The sequence below is a fragment of the Mus musculus genome, chromosome 9, assembly GCF_000001635.26.
Source record: "Mus musculus strain C57BL/6J chromosome 9, GRCm38.p6 C57BL/6J".
NCBI classification, from domain to species: Eukaryota; Metazoa; Chordata; class Mammalia; order Rodentia; family Muridae; genus Mus; species Mus musculus.
Window position 1 is genome coordinate 105,190,106 of NC_000075.6, and position 25,942 is coordinate 105,216,047.

General features: G+C 45.1%; 1 protein-coding gene across 11 annotated transcripts in view; it reads right to left on the minus strand.

The window, feature by feature from the left end:
- Positions 1-25,942, minus strand: part of Nek11 (NIMA (never in mitosis gene a)-related expressed kinase 11) — a 233,369-nt gene that overhangs the window by 27,950 nt on the left and 179,477 nt on the right. For 10 of the 11 annotated variants that reach the window (XR_003947831.1, XR_379760.1, XM_030244174.1 and 7 more), the window contains one exon: positions 14,685-14,781. Coding sequence is in view for 8 of the 11 variants with exons in the window: in XM_030244174.1 (XP_030100034.1) it covers positions 14,685-14,781 (97 nt within the window). In the remaining 3 variants the exon portion in view is untranslated. Of the gene's footprint in view, positions 1-14,388; positions 14,458-14,684; positions 14,782-25,942 lie in introns of those variants that run through there. The other variant, XR_379761.3, reaches the window with a different exon arrangement.

Sequence of the window (25,942 nt, forward strand, 5' to 3'; positions counted from 1 at the left end):
CTTGCAACACAAGAATACCTTTGGAGACACACTCATCTACAGCTCTCCCTTTCTGAGAGTTTGGTTCATTCTGGGAGGCTTTCTAAAATCCCAAGCTAAGAGGGACAAGATAAAATTGAGGGAAGACTTGTAGTCTCTAGTTCAGAAGAAAGCTCAGAAGTTGCCAATGCATTCAGTCAAATGGTTGGGTAGAAAATAAACAACTCTTCAGGTTTCAGAAAGAGTTAAGGACACAGGGCAAACATGGACTACAAAATCTGCAGAGACAGACAGGTGAATGTTCATAGCCATGGCTTATCAGAGCTCCCTTATGAGTGGAAGCCAACTATGGAAACCATCGACCAGGTAGAGAACATGAACTATATATAATTCATGCATGTGAATTGTCCCTCCAGACAGATCTCATCTTGGAGAAATTCACAGTTTTGTGGGACCTAGCACAAACAATGCTTTAGGGGGAATTTCATAGCATTGAACACATAAAAGAGTTAACTCAGATGGGCAGCTGTTCGGTGTCTGGACAGTTGAAAGATTTGCAGTGAACAGATCTAATCCATAGCCCTCTCTTGCTTAGCCAGAAAAAAACAATACTCATTGATTATTCTTTGTGTGTGAGACTCTGTGTGTGTGTGTGTGTGTGTGTGTGTGTGCATGTGCGCGTGTGCATGCCTGTGTGTACCTGTCTGTGTGCATGCCTGTGTGTACCTGTCTGTGTGCATGTGCCTGTGTATATGTGTCTGTATGTATGCATATGTGTGTATATGTATATGTTTGTGTGTATATGTACATGTGTGTTGACATGTATGTGTGTACATGCACACATGCAGAGGCTAGAGGAGGATGCTAGGTGTCCTTCTCCATTACTCTTAGCTTTACCCTTTGAGACAGGTTTCTCACTGAATCTGGAGCTACACTGGTGGCCTTGTCTCCTGATTCCCTTTGCATAGTGTGAAGGTTAAACACACATGACAATGCCCAGTTTTTCTACATAGGCTTTATAGGATTTAGCTAAGGTTGTCCCAAGTCATCTCTCAGACCTGACATCCAGAATTTTTACGTGGGTTCTGAGGATGAAACTGGTGCTTGTGATTTCAGGGCAAGTTCTTTACTAACCAAGCAAACCGCTGACCCCTTTAAAAAGAAATATCAATTTAGTCCTCTCAAGCTTCTTAGATGGTGTTGGGCTCCAAATAAAATTCCCAGGAACTGCCTTGAAGTAGTTCAAGTGAACAAACACAAATCCCATTCTCATAACCTTTGACTCTTAGGTCCCCGTGGCAAGGATCTCCCTATCTGCTGAACTCCTGGCCATGTGAAAGAGTACACATGTTCCTGCCAGATCACCCCTCTACCCAGCAAGAAAACATCCATGCTTCCATACAGACTTGGGAATAACGGGACCCTACTATCCTCCCAATTATTCTAAGGTTTATTTATTATTCTGTTCTGGGATGAGAATTTCAGAATGTCACACCCGCTGGGGCTTGGGGAAGGACAACTCTGATGCCCTGAATCTACCCATTACAAACAATCCAAAATAATGTAGATATGGGGGTTTCTTTTTGCCAATATCTACATACATTACTGCCTGGGAGAAGCTGTCAGTCTCTTCCCCGAGGTCCCATGAACTTGGAACCCAGTACAGCAAATTAGAAACTGTTAGTCAAACTCACTGAATATATCCATAAACATGAGGCTTCTGTCGCCTTATGTTGGGATTGGTTCAGGGTTGTCATCACCAAACAGATAAGTATTCCAAATAATATTGGAACAGCTGTATCAGTTTATTGCAACTTTATTTAACATAGTTAAGATTAGCCATCTCAAAATGGTACCTATTGCTCCCAGATGTGAAAATAAATAAGAAAAAAAATACATGAGTTTAAATAAGAACAAGCGAGGGGACACTTGAATGGCAGACAGACTCTATTAGCCATACACTCTCCATCTCTTTACCCCTGTCTTGAAGTTGACCACAATGAGATGGCCTTGGGGGATTTTTTGCTTGATTTAAAACTTGAATAGTTATTGAAAGTTAATGAAAGAAGTATTTCTTATAATCTTTTAGGGATCAACTCATGGTAATTGGAAAGGTCAAGCAACAGGTGAGAGAAGAGGGCCTCCAGCATTTACTGGGTGCCCTCTTTGTATTACTTAGGGTACAATTTAACACTTAGATGCTTCGTTTTCCTCTATATCAAAGACGGAGAACCCAATGCACCGAGAGGCCCAGGAGTCTGTCTACATCCACAGAGGGAAGAACCAGGTTTCAAGGCTGTTAAGACCCTGACACCCACATTCTTCTCCAGATGTTTCTGCGAGGCCTCTTAGCATTCAGACACAAAAAACAGAATTCTGCTGTCAACCCATTAGGCTTCAGATGCCCCTTCATCTAGAACAGAAAGCACCTAGAGAAGTCTATAAGAAGAAATTGAGAGCCTGAGGATCAGGTATGAAGAATGCCGGGGGGGGGGGTGTCTACAGAAGAAATGGTTCAGGAACCCAGCTGAAAAGCATTCTCCAGAAAGAAGTCTTGTTTCAAGCTGCTCAAAGCAACATCTGGCTGGCATTCCAAGCCTTCAGAACCCTTGAGAAATTGTCCTCAGCTCAGTCCAAGGTCTCGGTTTGCACTGGGCTCACTCCTGACCTGTATGCTTCACCCAATGACTGGTGCTCACTGTGTTCTAAGCTCAGTCGCATGTGTCAATGTGGGGCAAATGCAAGGCCATCCCAGATTCAGCTGTATCCTACCAAGACTCAACCTGATAATGGGAAGCCATGGAGATGACCAGAGGATCTGAGCTGGGCAGAGACAGACCACCTTGCTTTTTAAAACATCCCAGATTCCGTGGCTTTTATGCTGGGACCAGGACTTCTTGAGATTATACCACAACCCACTATGCCCCTGCCCATTCCTGCTTCCTCCTTGCACCAATGAGTGAATCCAGAGAGGCAGCACTTCCAGGAATGGCTCTTTGTGTGAGCCATCTCAGCCCTTACATCCCCTATTCCTGCCTACGGCAGAGCTAGAAAACTATCCATTAAACAATAGGGATCAGTCTGAACATGCTTACATCCTTGGGACACAAGGACATTGTCAGTCAGCAGCTTCCAGTCTTCTGAAGAGATAACTGGCCTTACAAAGAAAGATCTGGTTAAACTATAGTGGAGAAAATCAATATGGAGGTTAGATTTTCACATTAAATCTACATGTTATAGAATGGGAGCAAAACAGAGAGAAGCCAGAGGACAAGATCTTCATAACACCCAGGAATCTAAGCTTTGAATGACCACAGGCATGGGCTGAGGGTCAAACTGAACTGCTTACATGTGGAATGGTAGGGACCAGCTCTGTGTACAAAACCTTGCTTTCATGGGAATGGTTGCCATTCCTGAACAGGAGAAATAGACACAGAAGTTATGTCAGGCAGCAGGGCATGGATGTGCCCACCCTCTTGGAAGAGATGGGTCTCTGCTCTGAATTTCAAGAGCACTGGCACCACTCACAGGCATATGGCACCCATTTCTGATCTCTCTCTCTCTCTCTCTCTCTCTCTCTCTCTCTGTGTGTGTGTGTGTGTGTGTGCATATGTGTGTGTTTACACTTGTGTGGTCCTTGGCTGCTATCTCGAAGGTGCCATTCACCTTTTTGTCAATGACCGCCTCTCTCACCATCCGGTAACTCATCAAGTAGGCTAGGCTTGTTGGCCAATAAGCCCTGGGTATCCTCCCATGTTGGCTTCTGCAGCACAGGGATTATAAGAGTATGCCACCATTCTCACCTTTTAAAACAAAATAGAACAGGCAAGCAAGCAAGCCAACCAACCAACCATGGATTCTTTACCTCTTCAGTCCCCATTTTCTTCCAGCCTTTTGAACCACTCTTTCAATTGTCTAAGTTGTCTGTGATATGTCTATGACATGCTGCCTCATGCTCAACAGACTAAAGAAAATATTAATTAATCCATCCCAGCCCCTAATATAATAGACAAAGAGGTCTGAGAGGCTCTTGGAAGGGTCTCTTAAACCACACATACATATTTCAACACTGCATCTCTTTGAAAAAAAGTGCCCTGGTTTGTTGGTTACCAAGCCTTATATATAAGCTTTGCTGTTTCATTGTGCTAGTTGGTAGTTATCTTCCTTCAGAGCTGTTCCATGACACTTGCCTTTTATTAAAGAACAGGAATGCTGAGTTGTATCTATCATCTTTCAAATCAAATTTGAAAACTCAATGAAAAGAACCACAGCTCCATCTGTTTCTCAACTGAAGGGATGATTTTAACCAATAAGACAGAGCTGGCTTTACTCATAAGGCACTGGAAATGCTGAAATACTAAGTTCTTTATACACACACACACACACACACACACACACACACACACACAGAGAGAGAGGGAGAGAGAGAGAGAGGCAGAGAGAGACAGAGAGACAGAGAGAGACAGAGGGTAGGAGGGAGGGAGGGAGAGAGAGAGAGAGTTAACAAATGAGATGTTATCAAAATCTGTACTGATACAGAGAGCCAGGTAGACAGGAATGGGATTTGAGAACAGAAAGACCAGTCCTGGCTGCCTGCTTCACGATGACGTTCCACTTGCCCTTTCCTTCTACCAGTTAAGTGTGCTCGCCATGTGTCAGTGATGACCAGGTTAGAGTGCAGAGGCTCAGGAGTGCTTCCAGGTACATAGAATTCCTGTGAAAATAACAAGGCTCCCTGGGATTCCTGAAGGACCTGGACTTCTGCACCACCCAGCCCTGCTCCCATCTCCCCTTGGGCATGCTTACCAACACTGGGATTTAGGCTCTCAGACATCTTGATATATATAGCCTGGCTACTCCTGAGATGTCAGACAGTGGGAAGGTTTTAGAACCTTTGCAAATACCACTTCATTGTTGTCAAAACAAGGTGGCCTGCCCACTTCATAAACCTGAGGCAAGAGCGGCTTGCAATAGCAGGTGTCTGGCTTAGTGCACTCCCCACACAGAGGAAAGTGTTCAGAGCAAGCCCTCCTTCACATCCCACTGCCATTCACATCCCACTGCTGCAGCAGCTTTGGTTTGACTCAGAACCTGAACTGACACCAGTGCAAACCTCGTGTCCTCCTTGGGGAAAACATCTCCTTAACAAGCATACTGCTCGGCCATGATTCCTATAAGCCATTGCCACTGTGCTATGAGCTATGTATCAAGCTACTGAGAAGGACAGCAAAGGCCATGGGCTTCTCACCTACCACGTAACCTTCTTCTGTTAAGGCCTTCTTGTGATTGAAAGCCAAGGACCGATTTTAAACAACATGCAAGTCCGAAGACTTGCTACTTTAGACTGAGCCAATTACTGCATTTGACCTCAGTGTTGCTTCTGGAACCTTCTCGTGCCTCCTGCAGCCTCTAAAGAGTTGACTTTAGCCCTCTCTGCCAAAGCTGTTTTCTGACCTTAGTAAGATATCATCTCAAATGGTTGACAGGCAAGCTCAACAATGAAACTGGCAGAAATGTATTCATAGTCTCTCCCCGCCTCTCTCTCCCTTCTTTTCTCACAGGTGCCCCCCATCCACTCCCAGCACTCAGCAGACTTAAGACCTACTGCCATCTGGCGATGACACACAAGAGGAAGAGGACGCAGCATGGAGCACTGGAAAGTGCACACACCATACCAGCTGTGCTTGCATCTATTCAACACATCAGAGCACCGGGCAGCCTCTCATCTTCAACAGAGACTATATATGAGAGGCTGGGGAGATGGCTCAATCAGGGAAGTGCTTGCTCTGCAAGCATGAAGAACTGGATTCCAATCCCCAGCCACTCGCAAACCCACGGTTGGGGGTTCAGAGACAAGATGATCTCTGGAGCTTGCTGGGCACCCAGTCTATCCTGATGAGCTCCAGGTTCAGTGAGAGACCTTGCCTCAAAAAAGCAAGGTATCTGTCTCTGCCCAGCTCAGATCCTCAGGTCTCCTCCATGGCTTCCTATTATCAGGTTGAGTCTTGATAGGGCAGATCTAATCCCCAGAAATCTCACTTGATTATGACAGTGGAAGCTACTTCTATCATGCCTAGGCACTAAGGCCTGTCTGTCTTCTTTCTGTCTGGAAATACAGACAAAAATATGACAGGTCTTATTCAGACCTGGTGGTTTAAATAAGAATGGCTCCCATTGAGTCATGTGTTTGAATGCTTGGCCCATAGGGAATGGCTCTATTAGTTATGGTCTTGTGTGTCACTATGGGAGTGTGTCACTGTGGAAGTGGGCTTTGAGATATTCTTATATGCTCACGCTATGCCCAGTGTAGCACACAAGTTTCCTGCTGCCTGTGAATCAAGATGTAGAACTCTCAGCTTCTTTTCCAGACTATGTCTGCCTGCATACCACCATGCTCTCACCATGACAGTAATGGACTAAACCTCTGAAACTATAAGCCAGTTCCATTGAAATGTTTTCCTTTGTAAGAGTTGCAGTGGTCATGATATCTCTTCACAGCAATGAAACCCTAATTAAGATATTTCTCTCAACAATCACAAGAACCTGACAAATATCTAGTGGTTAAACTAGAAGTTTAGCCTCGACTTCTCTAGGTGTCAAGTCCCTTCAACAGGACACTCTCAGGACTAGACACTTTAGTCACAAATGCTATCGAGATGCCAGGGACTAACTCAAAACTTGCTTCTCCTTATGATTATTCAAAGGGGGTGATAGAGAAACTCAGGATCTAACACAGCCAAATTCTTTAACTAGATCTACATTCACAATCCTAGTCACACTCATGGTCTATAGTGTAATTAATGGTAACTCTAGTTATGTGACATTTTAGAAAAGGAAATACAGACACAGAGAGAAGACAGACGGGGGCTGCCAGGGACAAGAGGGACAAGGTATGATGGAAGGATGTAGCCCACGCAAGGGCACCATTAGAGAATTTAGGAGAAGATGAACTGCTCCTTAATCTTGATTGTGCTGTCAAATCTGATGGAAGTATGTACTTAGAAGTGTGAATGCCAATGAGATTCCATACTTCACATAAATAAAAGTAATGCTATTGCCAAACCCCAGAACCATATGTTAAAGGGGCGGTAGGCTTCACTGTGTATCAATTATACATTTTCCTTATTATAATAAATGCAAAACAAGTCCTAAAATTTGAGTATTATAACAAACATATTACTATGAATATAATTTACGTGTCATTTGGCTTTTATTATGACTCTTCATTGGCAGGAAACGTCTCCTCAGGGTGAGGGTCTCAGGTCAATGCTTCTCCAACTTTGATGTGTTATGATTCTCTAGTTTGATACAAGGCAAGTTCTGATGCAGGAGTGGCAATGCCAGATGGCCTGAGTTTGTCACAAGCCTCCAGGAGATGCTGATGCTGTTATAAGGTCTGAGACACTAATGAGACCACTAGATGTGGAAAGCCGAGTCTAAGAGAATTGTCTGTTCAGATGGAATGAGCCCGTCTTCTTGCTTTTAGCCTGTGTGAGTCAAAAGAGCCTTCTGTTGGTGACAGTGTGCCACTCTCCTTAGAGATGATCTCTGACTGGCTGTTAATCCACAGGGTATACGTTCTCACATCCAAATGTAGCCTAGACCCAGGACTGAAATTAGCTTATGGTGATAAAAATGGTCTTCTCAACAACGTTTAGAAACCTGACTCTATTATAGGGGTTTTAGGAGGCTCCTGAAACCATCCCACCCAGCCATGCATCTAGCCACCCATGGATGCATGCATCCATCTGTAAGTAGCAATCTCTTTGGATAGACTTGTTCAGCAAAATGACATCCATACTTATTTCTCGTTTTTTCTTCCAATGTTCCAATGTCTTTGTAGGTACTGATTAACAAATGTGGAAATCTACGTACTATCTATCCCCAACACAGAACACTCAATTTACTGAAAATATTAATGGATAAAATTGAAATAAATAAATAGAAGTTACAATAAACTTTTAACTCAACAAGGAAGAATTGATGAAATGTAGAAAAAACAAAATCGGCCATGATTTGAGGCTTGCTGGGGTTGCTGAGTCTTGGTGAAGGGGTGATTCATACTGGATGGTTTTTATATAGTCTTCAACTTTCCAGAGTTAAAAAGCTTACATTTCACATGGGCTCACAGAATTGAGTACATAGGATACCACCAAAATGTCTAGCCTGAGTCCAATAATAAGGAACCACAAGACAAATGAGGGACATCTTACAAGACTGTCATACATCAGCAAGGTCACGAGGACAAAGAATGACTGAAGAACAGCTCCATCATAAATGCCAGTCATGACAGCTGAAGGCCATGTCCAGTCCTGGCCTGGGTCCAGATCAGCAGGAAGCCATGAGCTGGGAAGATGATGAGTCTTCCACTCATTCACCTGGTGAGTGCCGCCTGGTGGCCTGAGTGTGACCCAACAGAACCAGGAATAGAGCTGAATGGGGTAGCACATCTGTAACCCCAGCACATCTGTAACCCCAGCACCCCCATAGAGAGATGGGAAGCAGAGATGGGAGAATCATCTGGCACTAGCAGGACAAAGCTGGAGTGCAAAACTTGGCAGAAACGAGAAGCCCCTACACCTCAATAATGTGAAAGACAGGGACTGAATTCTGAAAGTTGTCCCCGGACCTCCACAGACAAAAGGTGGGACCTGTAGACCCAGACACACACACACACACACACACACACACACACACACACACACACACACACACACGCATTTCTTCACAGACAGCGCACTTCCTTTTTTTTTTAAGGAACATGTGTCAATCTTAGGAGCACCCTGCCCCCCAAACCCTTCTGCACATTCATCTCCATCCTGAGTCCTCCAAGGATTCAGCTGCAGAAAGAATGCTACCACTGTGCAGGCCAGGAAGTTGACGCTGAGCCAGTATGGTGGCCCATGTCTATAATCTCATCACTAAGGAGATGAAAGCAGGGGAACAGTGAGTTTCAGGCCAACCTGGAGTATGAAGTGAGACCCTGTCTCAACAACAATAACGACGACAACAACAACAACAACAAATGCAAAGAAAAAAACCCACTCAGCAAAGGTCTTAGAAAACTTCCTGTTTTAGTAAAGCCAAGAACTTGATTGCATCGGCTGATGGGCAGCCTCTCCTCGGATTGACATTCCTTGCTCTTTTCTGGGTTTTCAGAGTTGACACCTGCACAATGAGCATGCGCATCACTGCAGTGAGGGACAGCAGGACTCCTCTTCTCTCACTGGGTCCTGAGTCTGAGAATCTGGATAAACAGCATTCGCAGAAGATGCACAGCTCTGCCGCCTCAACTCTGTCTCTGTTTATCTGTCTCCCTTTTTCCTTCCTTCCTTCCTTCCTTCCTTCCTTCCTTCCTTCCTTCCTTCCTTCCTTCCTTCCTCCCTCCCTCCCTCCCTCCCTCCCTCCCTCCCTCCCTCCCTCCCTTCCTTCCTTCCTTCCTTCCTTTCTCCCTTCCTTCCTTCCTTCCTTCCTTCCTTCCTCCCTTCTTTCACTTTCTTTTTTTCTAGAATGGTATAGTGCTTTTTGACATGGATTACAAGGGGACCATAGGTTTTTTGTTTGTTTGTTTGTTTGTTTTTCCTTAACCCAAAAGATCAGTCCCATCCAAGTGGGAGAGAACTGAAGTGCATTGGTTCGCACAAACTTGGTCATATTTAGTCAAGAGATAAAGAAGACAAAGTCCCAGCACAGAGAAGGCAAAGTCCACAAAGTCCCACCTTTAACCAAGAAGCTGTCTGCAATCGGTACCTGTGGGGAAGGGAAATCAGTTTTCCCCAATGGAGTGTCACTGGGCGTATGAACCACACTCCAGGGCAGGCCCCATGATGACCACCACAAATGGACTGCGTGTGTGTGTGTGTGTGTGTGTGTGTGTGTGTGTATGTACTTTTGGTTTTGATATTTTTTTCATTTTGACTTATTTTTATGTTTTCTGAGAGAGAGAGAGAAAACACTTGAAGTTGGGTAGGTGGGGAGGATTTGGAAAGAATTAGAGGAGAGAAAAGAATATAATCAAAATATACTGTAAACAAACAAACACCTAGGGAAGAAAACAAATTACCAGTAAAAATAAAATAACTACAATGTACATTGGTCAGTTCAATTTGGCAAAGCCTCTTTGATTTAAATTATTTAAAGCATTTTATATTGTTCTAGGTAATCGGAGGTTATGCACATTGCAAAAGTAATGAAGTGTTAAATAGGAACAAAAAGCCCCCATGGCCACACTAATGTTCAGGAGTGAAATAAGTCAGCTATTGTTCTTTCTTTAAAGACCACCAACTGAGAAATTAATAATCTTTTACTTCTTCCTCATCCGGAGAGATGGAGGTAGGAAAAGATGTGAAAATAAGCCCCAAGCTCCCCACTTTCCAGTTCCTGGGACTCACTTGTTGTCATGGTAACTGTGTTACCCTGTGAGCATCCTGGTATAGGCAGAATTCACAATGAGTATCTAAGCATGCTCACAGCATTGTTTGGTAATAATTTTAAGTGATGTATTATACTGGCTGGTTTTGTGTGTCAACTTGACACAGGCTGGAGTGATCATAGAGAAAGGAGCTTCAGTTGAGAAAATGCCTCCATGAGATCCAGCTGTAAGGCATTTTCTCAATTAGTGATCAAGGGGGGAGGGCTCGTTGGGGGTAGTGCCATCCCTGAGCTGGTAGTCTTGGGTTCTATAAGAAAGCAAGCTGAGCAAGCCAGAGGAAGCAAGCCAGTAAGTAACATCCCTCCATGGCCTCTGCATCAGCTCCTGCTTCCTGACCTGCTTGAATTCCAGCCCTACGTCCTTTGGTGATGAACAGCAACATGGAAGTGTAAGCTGAATAAACCCTTTACTCATCAACTTGCTTCTTGGTCATGATGTTTGTGCAGGAATAGAAACCCTGACTAAGACATGTATTTATTTCAAACAATGGCCTGGATAATACAGTATATTGTGAGGGCAATTCACAAGCAATCTGTTTGGGACACGATTCTCCCTCTCCTTCTCTAACAATTCATTTAGGTGATAGGGAAACGTCTGAGTTGGAGTATCCATAGTATGGGCCATCAAAACACAGTCCACAGGCAGCATCCACACCCTCTCACGCTTGTGCATCTTGTGAGTTAGGAACTGTCTTTATAATTTAGTGGTTAAAAAAAAAAAAACTTACTGCCAGAGCTCTTGTCCTAACATGTTCAGGCCCTGAACTCAATCATAGTACCATAAAAAGAAAGAAAAAAAACAAAAACAAAAAAGAACAATCCCTGGGAGGTCTGATAATTATACAAAATTAACATTTCAGCCTCAAAATGGTGTTGTTTGGAGTTACAGGCATGTCTAATTATTAACACACTGCCCATGGTTGCTTTTGTGTTATAACACCGGAGCTGAATAGTTGTAACAGTAACTGTAAGCTCACAAAGCCTAAACACATTTCCTACATATCCCATGGGTTCTGACCCATAAACGTGGATGTATGAGAGCAGCAAGACCAGGAGGTGAAGCATTTCTTCCTTGCCACAGAATCTGTCCCAGGCACTCAGGATGGAGACCCAGACCTACCCTGGTCAGCATCCTTGACCCCCCATCTAGCTCTGCATATAGTTTTGCTGTGGAGGCCATTGAAGTATCATCTGTTTCAGTGTTGTGTTCCCCCAAAATGCACAGTGAATATCAACTCCAATGCCACCATTTGAAGAACTAGAGCCGTTTGAGATCCAATCACGTTGTGAAAATTCAACTGTCATGAAGAGGTTTGTCAAGTTCATAAAATGGTTAGAGGGAACTGGCTAGGACCCCTCCTCTCCCTTTCCCCGTTCTGTCCCTCCTGCCACATGAGTACACTGCACTTGAGGTGCCACCTGGGAAGCAGCAGCTGACCCCTCACCAGACACTAAACACGTTAGTGTCTCGGATTTCTACCCCTTATAATAAATTGGTCTATTTACAAATTACCCAGTTCCAGGTATTTTTCTGCAGAAACACAAAAGGTCTAAGATAGAATTTGTTTCCTGGAAGTGTCACATAGCAAATACCTAAATATGTGGATGTGGCTTTGGGATGGCACAACAGGTAGAGGCTAGACTCTACAGTGCTATTCTGATGAAGGACAAGAAGAAGAGATCTGGAAGATCCTCGGGTTGTTCAGAGCTTGTCTAAGTGGTCGTGAACAAGAACACCGAGTAGAGATGAATGGTGAGAGCTGCTCTGATGCCAACCCAGAAAGAAGCTGTTATAGGAACTGGAGGAAAAGCCATCCTCACCATAAGGTGGCAAAGCACTTGGCTGAATCCTGTCCACGTTCAAGTTCAATAGAAGGAAGAAAGTTTGCTGATGATGGAAATGCATATTTGGAAGAAGAAATCTCTAGACAAAGTGCACAGACTGAGGCATGCTTCCTCGTGACTTCTTATAGCAAAGTGTAAAAAGAGAAAAGTGAGTTTAAAATGACATTTCTCAGTGTGATCTTGTAAACAACACAAAAGCATGTTTCAGAAAGAATGCCAATTGTCTATTCAAACAAGTGTTTGGGGAGGTTCGTCTGAATAAAATGAAGCTGAATATTATACATCACAACAATGGAAGAATGATCCCCAAAGCACCATAGAGATCCTCCAGGGTATGTCATCACCACAGAGTACCAGGGTTGTGAGGGATAACAGTTTTGTAGGAGAAGTCCAGATCTCATGCAACTTCAGGCTGACTGGCCGGTACTAACTCAAGTTTCTGATTCATGTATTTGGGCACAATGTTTTGAGGCTCAAATAGACTTAGCTGTAGCTTAAACCACTGCTCTGGTAGGAACACGCTGTAACTTCTGGCAGGGCCGGCGCAATGCTAAGTCTTCAAGTACACAGAGTATAAGATCTGTGGAGAGGAGCCATAGCTATCCCCCCCTAGATTCAGTATGTACTGGAGAGCCTCGAAGTCCAGGCACAGAATGGTCTCAGGGGTAGGACTACTACAGATGACTCCTGATAAAGCAGTATCTAGCAGAACTGTGGGACTAAGGCGACTCCCATAGAGTTACCAGCACGTGAAGCCAGTCTGGGAAGGATGGAGATGAGACCCCAGCTTCTGAGAGTAGCATGGGGCTTGCCATTCTGCTGTGTCTTAAAGATGGGATAAGGGAGCTATAAGATGATTCTTAAGCCTCGGGATTTACTTTTATGGGGCTGGGAAAACAGTTCAGTTGGTGAGTATAGATTACCTTTCCAGCATGAGGATCTTAAAACGCAGCACTGGGGAGCTGGAGACAGGGAGATTCTGGGACTCATTGTCTAAGCAGCTTAACCCAAACAGGGAGCTGCAGGCCAGTGATGCCTACCTCAAAAACTAGAGTAGATGGGGCTTGAGGAACACACACACGGACACGCACACACACACACATGCACACACACACATACACACACACACACATACACACACACACACACACAAACACACACATACATGCACACACACATACACACACACATACACACACATACACACACACATGCACACACACACACACATACACACACACACACAAACACACACACATGCGCACACACACACATACACACACACATACACACACACATGCACACACACATGCACACACACATGCACACACACACACATACACACACATACACACACACATACACACACACATACACACACACATACACACACATACACACACATACACACACACATGCACACACACACACATACACACACACATACACACACACACACACATACACACACACATACACACACACATACACACACACATACACACACACACACACACACACACACACACACACACACACACTCTACTTTTTGTCTTCTTGGGTTTGGGATTACTTGGGGAACGTTACCCTGTCTTCTTTAGCATTCTTTCCTTTGGAAAAGTCTACCACAGGCTTGTTGCTCACTGCTTTGCAAGTACTTAACACTTCTACTTTCACAGTGCCACAGCTGGAGGGGATAGATAACACCTTAGAGGTTCCTCCTAGTAAGTGAAATTAAGGCTTTTTTAAAAAATTTTTTTATTTAATTTTTATTAGGTATTTTCTTCATTTACATTTCCAATGCTATCCCAAAAGTCCCCCATACCCTCCCCCCCACACCCCTACCCATCCACTCCCACTTCTTGGTCCTGGCATTCCCCTGCACTGGGGCATATAAAGCTTGCAAGACCAAGGGGCCTCTCTTCCCAATGATGGCCGACTAGGCCATCTTCTGCTACATATGCAGCTAGAGACAGGAGCTCTGGGGGTCCTGGTTAGTTCATATTGTTGTTCCTCCAATAGGGTTGCAGACCCCTTTAGCTCCTTGGGTGCTTTCTCTAGCTCCTCCATTGGGGGCCCTGTGTTCCATCCAATAGCTGACTGTGAGCAACACAGAAATTAAGGCCTTTATAAAGGGTGTTCCACATAGCGCCTCTGCCTTTCTGCCGATCACCGTGAGAGAATGAAGTGATAAGGTGCCATCTTGGAAATAGAGACATCCAGTTATCACCAAACAAGGAAATCCTACCACTGTGATCTTTGTCTCCCCAATCCCCACAGTTATGAAAAATGGCTTTTTACTGTTTAGAAATTATCCAATCATCAGGCGCTTAGTTATGACACCTAAGGGAACTAAGACAAGATCACATGATCAGATCAAACGGTTGGTCCTCTAGCATCACTTTGGAGGCAGGCAGCACGCTACTTACTCCTTCATGCGCTTCATCTTGGTCCGAGCCACTGCACTGTTGAAAACCATTGGTCCAGGAGACATGTCTGTCACTGCATTGGTAATAGTCTTTGTGTCTGGGGAAAAAAAAAAACAATGCATATCCCTTATTGACTTCATCAGCATTCCTATACACTCAAGGTGACAGTCAAGGGCAATCGGAGAAGCAAAGCTAATAACCCACCCTTGCCACAGGTGATGCTGCATCAATCAGAGATGAATTCAATTATCACATGCACATTAACAAGATTTATTCCAAACAACATGAGGGTTTTTTTTTAATGGTTCTGAGATGCACAACGATTCAATGAAACCTCTCTCAGAAAAGACTTTAAAACCAGTTTTAGTATTTCAAAGAGGAGCTTTTACATTAGAAAACTGTATCGATCTATAGAGCCAAAATTCTGGGGAGCTTTGGGCCAGTTTCTCTTGACAGATGTGATATTCCTTTAACTAACAGGGATGTCTGCTGAGAAGAGCGCTTCTCCCTGCATCTCAGTCCCATGCTTAGCTCTTTGTACAGAAAAGCTGAGTGCTGATGGGTGCCTCCAGCAGCATGGAGGAGAAGGTCAAAGCTGGCGCAAAGGTGACGAGCTCTTGAGGAAAGGGAAGCTAGCATGGACTCTGCTGGACACTTCTTCCTGAGAGACCTCAGAGGCCCTTAGAACACTTTAGAATTGGGAGACCCTGGGACAGTATAACTTTCCATTAAGAAACTGGTAACAGGAACTGGACTTGGCGGTTAAGCCATCTTACAGCTATCTGCTCTTACAGAGGACTAAGAGCAAATCCCAGCAACCTACATGGCGACTCACAACCGTGTGTAACTCCAGTTCCAGGGAATCAAACATCCTCTTCTGGCTTCTGTGGGCATGCAGGCATGAAAGTGGTACACAAACATCCATGCAGACAGCCCAGATACATAAAAATAAAAGTTAAGAAGCTGAACCAGGATCACTGGCGAGGACTCTGTGCATGCACAGAGTGGGGCTCCATAGTCAGCACTGCTGCTTTCCCTTCATGGAGCTGGGGGAGACCTCCATGATGCTGCTCAGCCATTGGGAAAGCTCTGTGTGCGTATACTCAGTTACCACTTACAGCCATGTAAAGACCCAAGCTGTGAAATTCCTGCCTTTTCCTCAGAGAATTACATAAATATGACTGATTCAGGGGCCACTTAAGGAAGCAAGGACCAACTGATGCTTTATATAGTAGCAAGACTATTTTCCTTCATATTTTAAAATGTTAAAATATTAAATGTAAATTCTAGTTTCTTTCCATAGATATATTTCTTTTGGGTAGACCCTGAGGGCATGGGCTCTGCTCTGAACTTCTTGTTTTTATATATTTTTGTTGAGATGACATTTATCTTGCATAACTTTTTGAGGCCCTGCTCTTTCCTCAGGGTAGATCCCTGGATACGGGATTATTGGATCTCCAGGCATGAACTTTTGAAGGGGGCACATGCGAATTAATGAAATGGCCTATCTGTCCTCCTAGTATCTGACCTTGTGGCTTCATGTTATAGGCATGAATGATGCTAACTGATGGTTGCCTCTCTTCTTCCTATGCCCCAGCAGCTGCTGTCAGCTCTCATCTTCCCACTAGCCTGGGACAGGACAGACACTTGCCCCTAGGCAAAGCTTGGACTAAGAAAGACAAAGGCTTGCGGGTAGGGTTCACGTCACAGAAGTGTATGTCTTGCCTGAACCTGAAAAGTCACCGAAATGTATCACAAGTATGTTCCAGGTGAGATTAAAAACTCAGTTCTGCCAAGACTGAGAGGTAAGCTGCTTTCCCCTCTCAGGGAGAGGGCTGCCAAGTCCTGAAGGCTTATGTAGCTAAAGGTCAAAGCAATTTCCAAGAGTGCTGTGGGTTATTTCAAGCTGGCCACTCTCAGCATTGCTGAGAGAGATGTCAGCCCTCAAGTCCAGAGGTAGAGAAAGGGGCAATAAAGACATCAGGCTGCAGGGTTGGCAAAACTTGGTGCTTGGTAAGTAAGTCCTTCTCCATGCTTCTCACCGGGCAGCCTTTTCAGCCTCTCCGTCCCGCTCTCTGATGGGAACAGTGGTGACTTTACGCCAGATAGAAAGATGACACATTTAACAATCATGGCAGAAATAATCTAGCTCTTCTCTAAGTAGTCGTTGAATCCCAAATGTTTATTTGAAGTGAAGCCCAGAGCTCCTGTTTAGAATGCAGGTTTATATGGGATAGGTCTGGAACGAGTTGGGGGTTATACAGTTCTAGTAAGTATCTACTGGTCACGAGAGTGCGGCGAATAGCAAGTTTCTCAGACCAAACTACATGGTGTAGCTCCAGTGTGACTGGCTACACGAGACTCAGTCAGAAAGCAAGCTAGAGCGGATTTCTTCCTTCTCCAGCACTCTCTGGGCTGATTGTGGTATCAGACTTACTTATTTTTCCTATTAAATTTTACTCTTTTTTAACTAAATGGTTAATGTTCCCTTTCCTCTGGAATTGGTGACATTCAGAGAGGTCCAAGAGTCCCTCTAGTCCCTGACTCTGCTCTACCCACACCCAACCCCTTTGAAGATGGTAACAGTGACCATTGGGCTGGGTTTGGGGAGTGGGTGGTGGCAAACTTATCTTCCTAGAAAGGTGAACTGTGAGGAGAGATAGTATCTAAGCAAGACTTGTAAGACTCTGGCATGGTTCATGGCCCCACCATTTCTCACACACAAAACACACATCCCAAAAGAAGATGTCATTAAACCATTAAACCCTGAATGTATGGCTCCTATGTAAACCTGGAGTTCCATGTGGGTGCATCTCTCTCTCTCCTCTCCCCTCTCTCTCTCCTCTCTCTCTCTCTCTCTCTCTCTCTCTCTCTCTCTCTCTCTCTCTCTCTCTCTCTCTCTCTCTAGCACACATAAACACAGAGGACCCTTAGTCCTGAAGTTCTTTCTTAAAGGTTTTTTTTTTTAATGGAAAAAAAACTTTACTTCTATGCTGTCCAATTAATTTTCTCCTGACAGATTTCAAGAGCAGTCTCCTGCATGTAGAACACGTGTCTGTGAAGGCCTACACAAGTGTCGGATGCAGTTGCAATGTCAAGAACCTCTTAGGATAGCTCTAACCTGTCCCTCCTCCTTCCTTCAGCCCTAACCTGTTCCTCCTCCTTCCTTCAGCTCTAACCTGTCCCTCCTCCTTCCTTCAGCTCTAACTTGTCCCTCCTCCTTCCTTCAGCCCTAACCTGTCCCTCCTCCTTCCTTCAGCTCTAACCTGTCCCTCCTCCTTCCTTCAGCCCTAACCTGTCCCTCCTCCTTCCTTCAGCTCTAACCTGTCCCTCCTCCTTCCTTCAGCCCTAACCTGTCCCTCCTCCTTCCTTCAGCTCTAACCTGTCCCTCCTCCTTCCTTCAGCCCTAACCTGTCCCTCCTCCTTCCTTCAGCCCTAACCTGTCCCTCCTCCTTCCTTCAGCCCTAACCTGTCCCTCCTCCTTCCTTCAGCTCTAACCTGTTCCTCCTCCTTCCTTCAGACTGACCTCTGTTTTGGTTTTGCCTCCATCATTTTCCTGAAGTACAAGGTTTGTATACGATACATATGATGATGCTGTTCGGGGATTCTGAACAGCATAATGAAGGTCCTGGCACACACAGGGGCTGCAGTTGCTGCTCCAGCTCCACTCACCAGCTACCCAGCCCCAGGCGACCTCCCTGACCCTCAGCTTCCTAATTTCATAGTTAAGTGACTTCACTAGCTGAGCGCCTTCCCTCAAGTCTGGGAACAGATGTAGGACGTTATGTACTGGACACACAGAGTTTATTACGGAAGAGACTATCCAATGCTAAGGCAGATAGATAATGAGCTGTAGCTGGAACCAGGTGCACAGGGACAAATGGCCGGAGCTAACAAGTGTCCTGAGCATTGCCTGACTGCAGGCGAAAAGCATCTCGAAGACTCTTTAAAATGTTGAGGCTCATGACACCCGCCACACCCCACGGAGATGGTTTGACAGGTAGCTACAAACACAAAGATTGGGCAGGGTGAGACATGAGCCTGCAGAAGCTGTGCTTACAAAGCTCAGCTTCGTAAGATTGTCAGGATTGTCAGGATTCCTCCCACCCTGGAGGGGCTCCCTCACAGGGCTATCTTCCCTGTAGGGGTGACAGCCTGATGGTGCTGCCGGTTTCCCAGAAGACAGGTTCCCCCTTCTTCCTTCTGAGATTTCCCTTTACTCATTTGGGATCTAGGTCCCCAAGACAGGAGCCTATGCTTGGAGGCCCCCTCCCCCACGAAACTTCCGGCCATGTGGGCAGCAAAGAGCGGGTGCAGGCACTGCAGGCTTGGGTATCGTGGAGGAGATCTCAGGGACAGTGTTTACTCAGGAATCCTTGCTGACACTGCCTTTGGTGTTCCGGTCTCTTAGAACACTTGCACAGAACCTCCCTAAACCCTCTCTGCTTCCTCTTTTTTTTTTAATTAGGTATTTTCCTCGTTTACATTTTCAATGCTATCCCAAAGGTCCCCCAAACCCACCCCCCCAATCCCCTATCCACCCACTGCCCCTTTTTGGCCCTGGGGTTCCCCTGTACTGGGGCATATAAAGTTTGCAAGTCCAATGGGCCTCTCTTTGCAGTGATGGCCGACTAGGCCATCTTTTGATACATATGCAGCTAAAGACAAGAGCTCCCGGGTACTGGTTAGTTCATATTGTTGTTCCACCTATAGGGTTGCAGTTCCCTTTAGCTCCTTGGGTACTTTCTCTAGCTCCTCCATTGGGGGCCCTGTGACCCATCCAATAGCTGACTGTGATCATCCACTTCTGTGTTTGCTAGGCCCCGGCATAGTCTCACAAGAGAGAGCTATATCTGGGTCCTTTCAGCAAAATCTTGCTAGTGTATGCAATGGTGTCAGCATTTGGAAGCTGATTATGGGATGGATCCCTGCATATGGCAATCACTAGATGGTCCATCCTTTCATCACAGCTCCAAATTTTGTCTCTGTAACTCCTTCTATGGGTGTTTTGTTCCCATTTCTAAGAAAGGGTAGAGTGTCCACACTTTGGTCTTCATTCTTCTTGAATTTCATGCGTTTGGCAAGTTGTATCTTATATCTTGGGTATCCTAAGTTTCTGGGCTAATATCCACTTATCAGTGAGTACATATTGTGCGAGTTCCTTTGTGATTGGGTTACCTCACTCAGGATGATACCCTCCAGGTCCATCCATTTGCCTAGGAATTTCATAAATTCATTTTTTTAATAGCTGAGTAGTATTCCATTGTGTAAATGTACCACATTTTCTGTATCCATTCCTCTGTTGAGGGGCATCTGGGTTCTTTCCAGCTTCTGGCTATTATAAATAAGGCTGCTATGAACATAGTGGAGCATGTGTTCTTCTTACCGGTTGGGACATCTTCTGGATATATGCCCAGGAGAGGTATTGCTGGATCCTCCGGTAGTACTATGTCCAATTTTCTGAGGAACCGCCAGACTGATTTCCAGAGTGGTTGTACAAGCTTGCAATCCTCTCTGCTTCCTCTTAAGTTCCCAAGGCATATCCAGAAATTAGCAGTTGCTTGACAGGCGTCAGCTCTGCCCAGATGATTGTAAAACCTTGTCCTCCTCCTCCTGGCCCTTATCTCTTTTTCTCTTTGGAATAGGAAATGATGGAATATGCATAGACCTTTTTTTTTCTGAAGAGAGACAGCTAATCACCATTTCAGAATTTGTAGGTCATACAATCTCTGTGATATTTATCCAACTCTCCTGTCCTTGCATGAATACAGCCCTAGGTACAAGTACAAGATTGAACACGGCTATGTTCTAGGGAAATTTTATTGACAAGAACAGCCAGTGAGCTCTGTTTGGCCTGCTGGCTACAGTTTGCTGACCCTTGACCCCAGGGGTGGGAGAATCATCAGGGCTGTGCTGGGCGTTGCTGTTGAATGCCTCAAAACAACTTCCCTTTCCCAATGGGGAGACTGAGGTAAGGAGAAACTGTGAGACTTACTCAAAGTTGCAGAGTCAGAAGCATGAAAGTGTAAGCTTGAGCCACAATTGTCAAGATGTCTCAAAAGAGAACTCCTTCTAATCCACCATATATGTGATATACCAATCTAAGCAAAATCAGATCATCTAACAAACGCACTCCTCAGAAGGATGAAATGAGGGTGAGACATTTTATCTGCCACCCCACCTCTGCCCTCCCTGGTCACAAGCCAAGAGCTTATTTCAAGAAGGCCCATGTACCAGCAGGGGCCCCATAAAAGCTGTTCCCCTCTGCTGAGGATTAGCTGACTCAACCTTTGGGAGTATTATTTTTCCTTGAGCTTTTCCTGTGCTGATGGTGAATTTAGGGTGGTAATAGAATTGCCTAAAATTGGCAGAGTAGGCTGCTGCTCATCTTTGCCATCTTACTAAGGAGGGAATGCATTCTTCAGTTCCACCTTCGAGTAGGGATGGATATGCTACCTCAGCCGTACACAGCCCCCAATGGTGGTCTTTTCTAGAAGAGAATAAAGCTGCCTCACTAACACTGTGCCCTCCCAGGTGGCCCATGGTTCATGACTGGTCATGGAAGAAGCAGAGATCTGGCCCTGAGGTCTTTGAGGACAACTGGGGTTTCAGAGCGTCCCCCGAGTTTGGCTGTAGCTTGTCAGGGTTGCAGCACTGATTAGCTTCCCCTCTGCCCCATCCTGTGTCCCTTGCTCTTGTGGCCCCAAGGCTCAAGGACACTTAACACATAATTATCCAACCCAGTCCACTTTGTGTCAAAGGCTCCTTCCTGTAGAAGCCACCCCCTGAACAATGCACATTGGGTGAAGCAGGAGATGACTGGAGACTGCTGTCTTGGGATTTCTTGAATACACAGTAAAAGCAAGAGTGGAAAGGATGGTATGCCCATGCTGACGGCCCTGTACCCATTCCAGCTCTCTCAGAGATGACGTGGATTGACACGGAATAGAAGCCATCACATAAGGAAGTCAGCAGCAGCCCTGGTGCAGTAACTGTGTCAAAGCCAAGCCTCATTAGGAGTCTGGGGACAGAGCCAACGGTGGAGAAGGGAAAAGATGACCCAGGTGACAACAACCTCCAGTGCTTTCTATCGGCACCTGGGATCCAATGGATGAGTGTGTGAGTGGGGTCCTGACTCTGTGACTGGGTTTCTTCATCTATGCAAATAAAGCTATCTATTAGAACTGTGATAAAAATTAAACAAAGGTCTCTCTGTGCACACATGTGTGTACATTATTGTTGGTAAAGGCCAAAGAAAAATTTACACTGGCTCTCACCTCCCTAGGGCACCCACAACCGGGATCGTCTCAAAAACAAATAGCACCCCAGTGTCTACACCAACGTCAAGTTATTGGAGGGAAAGTAGGTCAGCCTGGGAGAGTAAACTCCTCTCTTATCTCAGAGGGGCGATGGGAAGTACCAGGAGGCAGAAAATGGGGAAGCTGTCTAGTCTTTACATGGCTGCTTCCCACTCCAAACTTTCAACTGAGTCTTACAGAAGATTACAGCATTCGATTGGAGCTTTGGAAGTTTTCACATCCCAGTTTTCACGTCCCTTTGAATATACTAGAAGTGACTTCTATGATCAGCCTGTATCAATAAAAAGAGAAGGGGAAATATCTGGTTTTAGATGACTGCGCCATAATCAAATGTGGGCACCACTCAGGGGGCGATGAGAGGGAGCCTAACTGTAACCTCACCACCAGACAACAGCCAGTGTGTGAGGGCTCGGTATTCTACTCTGCCAGTGTGGAGACACTTAGCCTTCGAAACAAACCCTGGTTTTCTGAAGCATTAAGTCTGCGTTAGATTGAAGACCAACATACAAAAACCACGGCATCATCTCCCTCTCTGTCAGCTGAAGAGGATCACTCGTGGCCTTCGTGTTCACTGAAGACAAGTTAGAAGGCGCAGAGGAAGCGAGAGGTTCAGAGAAAGAAATGAACACTGTAGGATTTTTATGGTGAGCATGGGCAACTGAATCAAATACAACTTTGCATTACTTCATTGCTTTTGGGACTCACCTTTCTGGCCAATGAAGATGCAGCTACGGCATTATTCTGCATAGAACTTTTGATTGGCCACTATTGATAAGCATCTGTGGAACCCAGTTCTCCACTATTATACATACCTCTGTGGAAAGTATACTGGCGTGTGCTTATTTTTACACATAACTCTGAGATAAATTCCTAAACAGAGGTTTCTGAGTCAAAGTATTTTAATTCTTTCAATTTAGTATAGTGCATACGTGAAAAAGGAAAATATCTTTCTAGGTTGTAAATATAAAAATTTGAATGTGTGGCACTTTAATTAAAATTTTGTTCCATTTATCCAAATGTATCCAAAATGAGCACATTTGAAGGTCTTAGCTAGCAATGACAGCATGCCTGTGCCTGGCTTTGAATTCTGGTGGTCCCCAAAGCGTGGTTCCTGGACTAGAATCACCAAGAGTAGTTAGTAATATAGCCCCCTGGGCTCCTGCTGAGCTGGAGCCTCTCAGGGAGGGGGGTGGAATGTCTATCTAAAGGGTCTGATACCATCAGCAGCGTGAGAAGCGCACGGGTACATTCTACCACCCTCTCACTGTGAGTGCACCGCATCCTGTCTGGATGCACCAACATATCTACCCATCTGGAAGCTCCATGAACACAGAGACATCAGGCCTGATGTACCCGGAATGGTTCTGTGCCCACAAACAGCTCAAACATGCTTCAAAATTAAATGATTTTTAGTTGTGTGGATCTTTATGCACATTTCTACATTTTCACACTAAATAATCTAACACTGTGATGGTTAATCTCAATAGTCGATCTGACTGAATTGAGAGAAGCTAAAGGGGATGAGTAAGCACACTTCTAGGTGTTGTCTGGCATTTCCAGAAAGGACCTACATGTGAGAGAACAAAGGGATGCAGGGAAAGGGGAAATCTCTCCCTGAATGTGAACAGCGGCATCCAACAGGTTGGGGACCTGGGTTCCCAGGCACGGGAACACCCAAGCTCCACTCTTCTTGAGCGAGGGTGTCTATTGCTGCTGTCATCACATGTGGAGACTCCAGTGCCTTCAGTCTTTTCATACAGATTCACACCAACAACTCGCCAGGGTGCTGCAGGCCTTCAACTTTAGACTGGTGCTATATCACTGTCCCACGTCCTTCTGGGTTCTTGGACTGAGGAACTATTGGGTTCTCTGCAGAAATATTCAGCCTCTAGTCATGTAAACCAATTCAATAAATCCATGTATGTATGTAGTGTCTGTGTGTGTGTATGTATGTATATATGTATGTATGTATGTATGTATGTATGTATGTATGTATGTATGTATGAATTTACTATTTGGTCTGTTCCTCTACAAGACCCTAATACATGATACTTTTAAATAACTGGATAAATTTATTTTGCTGACTTAACCATAAATAGTCTCAAGAAAAAAAACAATTGGTATCTCATTGCTACTAAAAGAAGAGCTTACTATTCTCTCTCGGGATCCAGCAGCCGCTGAATCTCAGACAGCCAGGTTAACCAGCTGACTCATGAAGGTCCCCAAGTAACTGCCATTGTTGGATGACCCAGAGGCATTACTAGATCACTGAATCACAGTCCACATTCCACCTCCGCTCCTAAGCTGGGTGGTGTGGAAGACCATTCTCAGCTGATCACTCATCTGGGTGGACGGGGGGCGGGGTGAGGGGTGAGGGGAGAGACAGGGCCTGGGTTCTGCTGACAGGCACTTGTGCTGTGTGTGGCCCTGCCACTGCTGAGGTCCTCTGGGTGAGTGAGAAGTCAGCAGGGACACTCGCTTCCCTGTGTGTCAGCCTGGTGTACAGCACCTGCTCCCTCTACAGGCTGCAGCACAGATGCTAAATCAGAAGCTACGTGGCACCATCTAGCCTGGAGTTTCTGCAAAAGCCAGAAGAGGACAAGCTGCCACAAAGCATTGCAAGGTGTCTCTGGGTTTTCCTTCCCACATTATTTGTTATTTCTAAGTTTTCTCTTGTCAATAACAAAGTCTTTACTATTGCAAATGTTTGACATTTTGGCTTCATATTATCCCTAACTATGGCTTGGGAAAATGAAGAAGAATTTAAGCCAGTAAGATGGCTCAAAGGACGAAGGTGCTTACTTGCCTCACAAGCCTGGAGATTTTAAGTTTGATCCCCAGAAACCACTTAAAGGTGCAAAGACAAAACAGTCACCACAAAATTTTCCTCATGGCCAACACACACACACACACACACACACACACACACACACACACACACACACAGTAGCAATAGATAGATTTTTAAAAGAGTAACAATTATCTACCTAGACATTTTCCATCATAATTACAGGCTTGGTGATTCTGTTGAGAGAACCGAAGAAGCCACTCTGTGATGATGACAAAGCCTGCCTGGCCGACCTTGTCTCTTCAGTCACTCATGGAGTTTTTCTCCATGTTTCCTACCTGTTCTTGCCTGAGTGCCTGCCCAGCTTCCCTCAGTGTAGACTGTGATCAGGACATGCAGCCCCTCCCTCCCTGGGCTGTTGTTGCTCAGGGTTTTATCACAGCAGTAGAGACACACACTATAAGCTAACTGTCTCAGTTAGGGTTTTACTGCTATGAACAGACACCATGACCAAGGCAACTCATAAGAACAAGATTTAATTGGGGCTGGGTTACAGGTGCAGAGGTTCAGTCTATTACCATTAAGGCAGGAGCATGGCAGTGCCTAGGCAGGCATGGCACAGGAGGAGCTGAGAGTTCTACATCTTGTTTTGAAGGCAAACAGGAGAAGACTGAGTTCCAGGCAGACACACTTCCTCCAACAAGGCCACACCTCCTAATAGTGCAACTCCCTGGGCCAAGCATATTCAAACCACCACACTAACATACATGCACAACCACAGACACCATAAGTTAAACCCTAAACACACTGTAAGCTAACACACACATTACAACTACACACACCATAAGCTAACACACACAAGGATAACCACTCAAGGAAGTTACCAGAGATGAGAAGTAGCTTTGGGTGGCAAACAGTGCAGCAGTTTATTTGTGGCCAACTCTGCAATGTGCTATAGCTACTCTCTGCAGATGCCAGGGTACTCAAACTCAAGAACACCCACCTCTGAGGAACTTGTTCAGTCTGGCAAGCAGAAAATTTGGAAACAGGCTATTAGAACGTCACAGTCTTTGTCATTTTTTTTGACAACGTAGCTTTGAAAAGATGTTTAGGCAATCATTGTGAGTTTGAGGCTTGCCTGATCTACATAG